General features: G+C 44.6%; 4 protein-coding genes across 4 annotated transcripts; 1 reads left to right on the top strand and 3 right to left on the bottom strand.

The window, feature by feature from the left end:
• Positions 1 to 149: 149 nt before the first annotated feature.
• Positions 150 to 1474, bottom strand: LOC135437142 (uncharacterized). Its single transcript, XM_064694997.1, has 3 exons — positions 1264 to 1474; positions 1001 to 1156; positions 150 to 947 (listed from the first exon to the last, which is right to left on the bottom strand). The coding sequence occupies exons 1-3, from the start codon at positions 1384 to 1386 to the stop codon at positions 480 to 482; spliced, it is 747 nt and encodes a 248-aa protein (XP_064551067.1). The 5' UTR covers positions 1387 to 1474; the 3' UTR covers positions 150 to 479.
• Positions 1475 to 1650: 176 nt separating this feature from the next.
• Positions 1651 to 2401, bottom strand: LOC135436168 (glutathione S-transferase 1-1-like). The gene has a single exon (XM_064693663.1). It carries the CDS (start codon positions 2375 to 2377, stop codon positions 1736 to 1738), a length of 642 nt encoding a protein of 213 aa, XP_064549733.1. The 5' UTR covers positions 2378 to 2401; the 3' UTR covers positions 1651 to 1735.
• A 745-nt stretch (positions 2402 to 3146) lies between these two features.
• Oga (O-GlcNAcase) lies at positions 3147 to 7179 on the top strand. Its single transcript, XM_064693889.1, has 6 exons — positions 3147 to 3497; positions 3559 to 4318; positions 4388 to 5108; positions 5358 to 5446; positions 5501 to 5925; positions 5995 to 7179. The coding sequence occupies exons 1-6, from the start codon at positions 3245 to 3247 to the stop codon at positions 6810 to 6812; spliced, it is 3066 nt and encodes a 1021-aa protein (XP_064549959.1). The 5' UTR covers positions 3147 to 3244; the 3' UTR covers positions 6813 to 7179.
• Positions 6965 to 8061, bottom strand: LOC135436319 (ATP synthase subunit C lysine N-methyltransferase). The gene is made up of 2 exons (XM_064693890.1): positions 7607 to 8061; positions 6965 to 7545 (listed from the first exon to the last, which is right to left on the bottom strand). Exons 1-2 carry the CDS (start codon positions 7872 to 7874, stop codon positions 7187 to 7189), a joined length of 627 nt encoding a protein of 208 aa, XP_064549960.1. The 5' UTR covers positions 7875 to 8061; the 3' UTR covers positions 6965 to 7186.
• Positions 8062 to 8065: the final 4 nt, after the last annotated feature.

Here is an 8065-nt window from a genome sequence, read left to right as displayed (position 1 = left end):
ATTAGTTAAACACTCTGGCAGTCAAAGCTTTTTATATAAATAAAAAAATACTACAGCGGCTAATCCCAGAGAGAAATGCATCAAAGAAAGAGAAATAAATGTACCTACTTACAAATTCAACAAAAGAAAATAATTAGCTGCGTTTGGCATTCAATATGCATGCGCTAAACATATGCAAGTTTTATTTATTAATATATATTTTATTTATTTAAATAGAATATGTCAAAGAATAAACAAGATATATAATAAAGCAGGACAAAACGAAGCTACCTTCTTCTTTCACTTAATACAAAATGCGATGCCTTTTATGTGACATTATTAAATTCGTGTGGACTGGAGACATCGCGTGATTGGGGGAATGTTTATACAATACAAATACAAAAACGAATTACAAACAAATATAAATATTGCTTTAAGTTTCACAGTTATGTTACCCGAGATTCTCTATATATTGAGAGTGTAGTCTTTTTTCTAGCCTACTAGTTTTGCTTTTGCAGCGCGTCATCTGTCTTCAAATTGTACGTCAATTGGGTCTTCATTACCGTCACGCTGCTCCCGATGATTTGTTTGTGATAGATCTGGCGGGTCACGAAGCCAAGGTCGTCGTAGAAATCACGCTCGCTCTCCTGCCACTCGGATATTGTGCACTCCAGCGAGGCGTAGCCGGCATTGACGCAGTTCTTCGAGACAAGACTGATCATGGGCTCCATGATCTTCTGATATGGATATTGCTTGGCAATGGCAAAGCGATATATCCAGGCTGCATTGTAGACAGCATGATGATTCTTAACGCTTATGGTGGCCACAATGCGTCGACGAAACTTGTTCTTATAGGATTCATCAAATGGAGCTTGCTCCATAAAGATTTGATAGCTAGCCTCGTTTGGTGCACAGCGAAAGATGAACGGTTCGTAGCACTCGGCAACCAAGGATTGGGCGGGCTTCATCTAAAAAACGGTGAGGTTAGCAATTGTAGGCAGCAATATATGTAATAAGTTACCCTCATTAGCTCCACTGCCTTGGCATAGAAGGAGAAGTAGGTGCTGGTGAAGAGAAAGAACACACAGCCGGGTATGGTGAGCACGCAGAAGAGCAGCGGCACACCCAGAAATATAAAGAATATGGCCCAAGTGATGACTATAAATTGCAGTGTTATCTGAAATTTAGATCCACAAATATCACCAATTGATCGGGTCAAAGGGCGAGCCTTACCGAGATGCGCCCACGCTGGGGCATAGATAAGTCACGCAATTGTCGGCTTACCTCACGAAAGCAGAACGCAAAGAAAGACTTTGAGGAGAATGACATAATGTAATCGCGCACCAGCTCCTGGCATTTGAGTTCGTCATCTTCCCGGTAGTTGCGTATAACAATAAATGGTTGCATTTGTTGCTACTTAAATTAAAAACCTTAAACTCTTAATGCAAAACGAAAACAAAATAAAACAACACTAGCAAGCAGTGCGACCGCAAGCCGAATATCACAAAAATACTGCGGTACATGTCTGTGCAGACATATCGATGCCTTTCGATAATCTGAGTTTTCGATAGAATAAAAAATACTACGAGCCAGCAAAATATCTAAAAAATACTATAGTAAAAAGCCGTTAATAACTTTTGAAAAAATAAAAGTTCGAATCGAATAACAATGTACGAAATCATAAATTTTGTTATTTATTAAATGAGTATTTTAATAAAACACAAGTTTAAACGTTGAGTGTAATGTGGCTGTGCACTCATTTTGCCTTCAACTTTTCAGCCAGAGCCCTTAATTCCTGTAGACTTTTTTCGTTCTCGTCCCAGCCGGGTGTCACCTTCTTGGCATTCTCGTACCACTTGCTAACGTTGGCATATTTGCTCAGATCAAAGTCTGCGACTGTCAAAGTCGAAATTGTGGCCAGAATGGCAATGTCTGCAATCGTCAATCTATCGCCAGCCACATACAGCTGACCCTGAAGGAATAGATCAAGAATTTCCACTGCCGATTCCAACTTCTTGAACAGCTCAGGATCGGCTGGCGCCTTCTTCTGGTACTGAGGGTAGTAATATTCCGCAAAGGCCTTATACAGGGTTCCCATATCGTAGTACAAGCGTTGATTTACGAGAGCACGTCCCTTCGGGTCGTTGGGATAAAGGGAATCATCTTTGGCGTATTTCTCAACCAGATAAACCAGAATAGCACGCGATTCCCACAAAGCAAAGCCGTTATCCACGAGCGTAGGGATCGTATGTTGTGGATTGATTTTCACAAATTCCGGTTTCAGATGCTCATTCTCGACAATGTTTATGACTTTCCTGTTGAACTCCACACCAATTGCCTTGCCAGTCATAAGGATGGACCGACTTGCCGCTGAATAAGGCGAATAATATAAATCCATTTTGATATGCGGCTCTACTGAAACGTGGACTTTAACTATTCCCACTGAACGGAGTCCACAGATTTATATACTCTGTGCCAAACTGATAACATTTGTTGATTATCGCTCAGTATCGCGGTTCTTGTGCCGGCCACAAGATAATATATTTGTGAAAGTTCATCATTACAATTCATGAGTTTTGTTAAGATAACTAAGCTGGCGAAATTTCGAAATATCTTGTGTTGCATATAAGTACTAGAAGCTACTAAATTGAACTTTGCTTGTTAATATCTACAGCACTACGCATTACCCGGCTTTGTCCGGCTTCGCCCTAAGAAAAATCAAAAGATAATAATAATAGCCAGAATCGAGTTTAATCAGCTCAGCAGCGATTTCTGCTTATTGCCTACAGGTTTCTTCTTCTTAATCTTCTTTTATAAGTTGATTGTTGGCTACTTAGATTTCTTTTTTGTTGTTTCGTCTTCAATTTATGGCTTCCGCCAGCCCTACCAGGAATAATCGCTCTTTATTCCTTCCTACGTGCACGACATTTTTGTATTCTGATTAGGATTTCGGCTTTTTATTTTTCTACTCTTACGTATTAAATGCTTAATTTGGCACTCGATTTGCCGACCATTAAAATTAAAAAATTAGTTATAAAATATAACATTCAAATCCATCATCTTATATCGGTATATTCGTTACATATCGGCAAAATATATTTATCGACGCTTATCGATACCACAGTTATACATTGTTTTCGCACGAATATTTGCGTATGCGAAATGCGGTCACACTGACAAAAGGCCACTAATACGTTTGCCGCATTAGCGTTTGCGTTCTGAAATAAATAACCATTTAACTCGCATTTATCCTGATTCTGTGAAAATGGAAGACGGCCGCATGAGGGAAAAATGTGAAACTTTTGAGCATACCCCACTGGATCGGCAACGCCAATTCATTTGCGGCGTAATTGAGGGCTTCTACGGCCGACCATGGACAACTGAGCAGCGAAAAGATTTGTTTCGCAAATTAAAAAAACTGGGCATGGACTCGTATATGTACGCACCCAAAGATGACTACAAGCACCGAGCCTACTGGCGTGAGCTGTACACGGTCGAGGAGGCGGATCACTTATCAAGTATTTATTGATAATTAGAGCCAAAACCTGCTCATATGGCAAATGCTGCAATTATTTTTAGGTCTGATTACAGCCGCCAAAGAAGCGGGCATTGTTTTCTACTATGCCCTGTCGCCGGGTCTGGATATGACTTATAGCAGCGCGAAGGAGATTGGGACGCTGAAGCGTAAGCTAGATCAGGTATCACAGTTTGGCTGCGAGGCATATGCCTTGCTCTTCGATGACATTGAATCGGAGCTGTCTAAGGCCGACAAGGAGGTGTTCCAGACATTCGCCAACGCCCAGGTCTCGGTGACCAATGAGATTTTCACCCATTTGGGCAGTCCAAAGTTTCTCTTTTGCCCAACGCAGTACTGTGCCTCGCGTGCTGTGCCCAGCGTTGCGGATTCGGAATATCTGAACACGCTAGGCTCCAAGCTGAACAACGACATCGACATACTCTGGACGGGTGACAAGGTGATATCAAAAATTGTGACGATTGAATCGATACGGGAAATAACTGAGATACTGCGTCGTCCGCCTGTCATTTGGGATAATCTCCATGCGAACGATTATGACCAGAAACGTGTCTTCCTTGGCCCGTACTCAGGTCGTTCGCCGGAGCTGATACCCTATCTGCGTGGAGTTATGACTAATCCGAATTGCGAGTTCTATGGCAATTTCATAGCGGTGCATACGCTGGCCTTCTGGTCGCGCTGCAGTCTGGACTCAAAGATGAACAGCTCCCTGAGCGCTGATATCAAGCTGGAGACTGAAAACGAGGACGATTTGCCCGTGGAGTGTCTGTCCAAGAACGTTTATCATCCGCGCTTAGCGCTCAAGTAAGTCGCAGACTCAGACATACCCGGCTAATAACTGGCTTGACTCATGAGTTGCTTTTAATTCTATAGAAATGCTATCAACGAGTGGCTGCCGGAGTTTTTTGTGGCGAAGGAAGCCTTTGGACCGATTACCAAGCCGCAGCCGCAGGTTGAAATGGTCATGCCCATAATTCCTATAATACCGTCGATTAACACATGCATGACTCTGACGACGACGACAACAACGTCGACGAATTCGCGCACGGTGCCCGAGGTGAACACCACCCAGCTCCAAGCGCTGGCCGATGTGTGCAGCACAGTTAGCTCCTCGCTGACGCCCATTTCCAATCCGGTGATGAACTCTTTGGTGTCGCCGACTAAAGTTGTGACCAACGACGAGATTATTAATCCCATACCCACAACAGTTGCATCCAATATTGAGTTGCCAAAAAAGATACCCATCTCCATTGTGCCAGCACCCATAATGGAGGCCAAGAGCGTTGAGGAGACCATCAAACTGAGCTGTGAAGCATTCGAGCCGGCAACTAAGTTGGAGCCGGCACCGGTAGTCAGCAAAGTCGACAACTCGCCGGTTGCTGCTGATGCCATTCTGATAGCTGAGAAGCGCGACCAGGTGGCCAATTTAAATGTGGACACCATGCTGGATGAAAACAGTCTGAGTCCTTTAAGCGCTGGCGCCAACGAGCCCATGGAGTGCAGCAGCAGCATTAACTCGCAGATTTCGCCAAAGGAAGCCATCAAGTTGGCTGGCGATGATGTCGTTATGGAGGAATCCGCCAACGATGTTAATGTAAGCTATCTACATTTATACAGAACTTTCCAGTTGATTGACAATCCGGAAAGCCGGGAAGCATTGTGAAAGCTGAGATTTCTATCCAAATGCTGGTAAAAATTGTATGAAGATGGGTTAAAGATAAAAATGTGTGGACATTTTTATTTATAATTAATTTTTACTATTCCCCGAGCAGGAAATGGGTGGAAACTAATGCCCATTATAAAATTCAACAGCTTAACTGAGATTATTGAATTTTTCTTTCAGAGCATGCACGTGGAAAGCGCATCAGCGTCGCCAGAGTCTAATGAGGAGATGCACGAGGCGGAGGAGGAGCTGGAAGATTTGGCGGACAAGTAAATATTTTATTCACCTTCGACGGCAACTTATTGATATAGTCTACTTTTCAGATCAACTGCTAACGAGAACAAGATTAATGTAGATGATTTAAGCCTGCTCTGTGATCTATTCTATTTACCCTTTGAGCACGGCAGTCGTGGCCTGAAGCTGCTCAGCGAGTTCCAATGGCTGAAAGTCAATGCGAATGTCCTGCTCCACGATCGCGCCAGCGGCGGCCATCCTGATGCTAAGGCCATCAAGCCCGAGATTAGCGAATGGCTGCAACGCTCCGAATTCTTCTCCAAGCTATGTGGCGGGGTTCTGGAGCTGCTGATCAAAATTGCAAATTGTGAAAATAAGGAAATATGCCATGATTTGTATTCGTATGTGTGGGACATATCCGGTGCGCTGTCGCTGCTCAATTGCTATGTCAAGTGGCTGGCTTTGGCTCAGTTCCCGCCGAACATGTCCTCCTACACGGAGGGCAGCTACACGTGTAAGTTCGATGACTTTGTATCCAACATTTACGGCATCTCATTTGGGGAATTTTTCCGTTTCTTTGCAGGGTTTAGCAAAGGCTGGAAGGAGGCTTTCATGTCTGGCGATCAGGAGCCTTGGGTGTTTCGCGGCGGCCTCACGGCCGACTTGCAGCGCCTGATGCCCGTCGATTCGGGCAATGATTTGTTTGTCTACAAGTTGCCCGAGCAGCCCACGGCCAATTACTATCTGTTGAGACCATATCAGAATTCCGATGAGCTGCAAGTCAACAAGATCTGTACGCGCACATATTTGCAATGGCAGAGCGAGCCGGATGGCGATGAGGTTTTGCTGCCCGCTCCATTGGGCGATATTGTGGCCGATGCCTTGGTCGGCGCGCATTTAACCATTCATCCGGAGCTGTGCCTTGTGGCCTACGATAAGAGCGAATCGATTGTTGGTTATGTCTGCGCTGCCCCGGATATTAATATCTTTCATCGCAATACTGAGGTTTGCTGGCTAACGGAGCTGCGCGAGAAGTATCCAAAAGCGTTGCTGGAAAGCGTAGCCGATGGCAACAACAGCAAGGCCCACAAGCTGAGTGTGCATTTCATGCAGGATTTTCACAGAGACGAGGAGCTGATGTGTCCCACAGAGGTGTGCGGCACCTTTCCGGCGGTGATAAGCGCCGCCATTCTAAGGGAGGCGGAACAGCATGACAACGGCATTGCCAAGCGACTATTGACCGTCTTGCTGGCCGCGCTGCGCGCCAACGGCTGCTTTGGTGTGCACGTCTGTGTGCCGGAACAGGATAAGGAGCAGGTGACCTTCTACTCGAAGATTGGATTCACTGAGGTTTATCGCGACGGGCGCAGCAAGTGCATTTACTTAGGGCGGCGCTTTTAGCAGTCGCGACTAAGTTCTCTCGCTCAGGGCCAATCAATGGGCTCCATCCACGTGAACACTGCCTGCTCTGCTGCTTATTCGTCTACACATCTGGTCTTTATGGTTTCCTAATTAACTGTGTAATCGCCCTAGTGTCTGTGTCTGTGCATTAGTTGTTCTTAAATAATCTTTCATTTATATATTTATCGTGAAACTCTTTTTATACGGCTGTCCTCTAGTATTGACCAATTGGGTCCAGTGTACACATCGATGCGTACGATCGATCCGACTGTCCCCCAATCTCGAGCATTTCATTTAAGTATATAGTTTTTCTCTGCACAAAAAGCAATAAAACTTAACTGAAAGTAATAAATAAAACTTATCAACTTATTCTATTAACTGCAGCTCTCTGTTCTCCTCTGTTCGCTGAGATCGTAGAACCAGACCGTGTTGACGCCGTCCTCGATGATGCGCGCCGGCTGCAGCTGCGGCAGCGGAAAGCGACAGGCTATGATCTTGGCATTGTGCGGACATTCCGCAATCAGTTTGTGCTCCAGATCCTGCATCATTTGCTCTACGCCAAATATGACCACATAGTTGTACTCGCTTATGTTAAACTTCCAGAGATCGCGCCGAAAGAAGCTAGTTTGCTGGCCAACTCCATGGCGCAGTGCAGCCAATCGGGAGTAGTAGACCAGCCAGGGATTCAGCTCCACGCCGTCCGTCTTCAGGCCCTTGGCATGCTGGGCCGCCGCTAGAGAAGATTACATAAGTTTTTACAATAGAAACTACAGCGCGTTATAACTGTAACTCACCCACAACGATGCGTCCGTCGCCGGAGCCAATGTCTAGTAGCTTGCCGCTGGCATTTTTGGGCAGGAATTGTAATACATTTTGTATTTGTTCTGTTGTAGCCGGCACATAGGGCAGGCAGAATTTGCGAAAGGCGGGCGCCACAAACGAGGCGCACACAATGGACAGCCCAATTCCGATGCCACCAGTCACGCCTATGAGGAGTTTACCACCCGTAGATATGCCCTGTTTCTTAACAGATTTTTGTGCGCTTTCATTTAAAATTTCCATTTTATATACAATAATTGTTTTTGCAAAACAGACAACAACAAATCACAGCTGATCGTACGTGTTTGTGTAGTGCACTGAGCAACAGCTTGAAGTATTTCGATAGTTTTATAATGAAGTAAAACGTGCTCTTTAGTAAAAATTATTTATTAAATCACTAATTAGTGCATTTATTAAATATAATTTAAAATATA

The sequence above is a fragment of the Drosophila montana genome, unplaced genomic scaffold (genome assembly GCF_035044405.1).
Source record: "Drosophila montana isolate Dmon_TW-CO22-7 unplaced genomic scaffold, ASM3504440v1 contig_3733_1, whole genome shotgun sequence".
Classification (NCBI taxonomy): Eukaryota; Metazoa; Arthropoda; class Insecta; order Diptera; family Drosophilidae; genus Drosophila; species Drosophila montana.
The sequence above is the reverse complement of the archived record's forward strand: the minus strand, read 5'-3'. Positions and strand labels throughout refer to the sequence as shown.

Coding starts and splice junctions, on each gene's coding strand:
- LOC135436168 (XM_064693663.1), bottom strand. CDS start 2,377: ATGGATTTATATTATTCGCCTTATTCAGCGGCAAGTCGGTCCATCCTT.
- LOC135436319 (XM_064693890.1), bottom strand. CDS start 7,874: ATGGAAATTTTAAATGAAAGCGCACAAAAATCTGTTAAGAAACAGGGC. Junction 7,546..7,606: donor CGACGGACGCATCGTTGTGG/GTGAGTTACAGT, acceptor AATCTTCTCTAG/CGGCGGCCCAGCATGCCAAG.
- Oga (XM_064693889.1), top strand. CDS start 3,245: ATGGAAGACGGCCGCATGAGGGAAAAATGTGAAACTTTTGAGCATACC. Junction 3,498..3,558: donor GGAGGCGGATCACTTATCAA/GTATTTATTGAT, acceptor AATTATTTTTAG/GTCTGATTACAGCCGCCAAA. Junction 5,926..5,994: donor CACGGAGGGCAGCTACACGT/GTAAGTTCGATG, acceptor GTTTCTTTGCAG/GGTTTAGCAAAGGCTGGAAG.
- LOC135437142 (XM_064694997.1), bottom strand. CDS start 1,386: ATGCAACCATTTATTGTTATACGCAACTACCGGGAAGATGACGAACTC. Junction 1,157..1,263: donor TTGCGTTCTGCTTTCGTGAG/GTAAGCCGACAA, acceptor TCTAAATTTCAG/ATAACACTGCAATTTATAGT. Junction 948..1,000: donor AGGCAGTGGAGCTAATGAGG/GTAACTTATTAC, acceptor ACCGTTTTTTAG/ATGAAGCCCGCCCAATCCTT.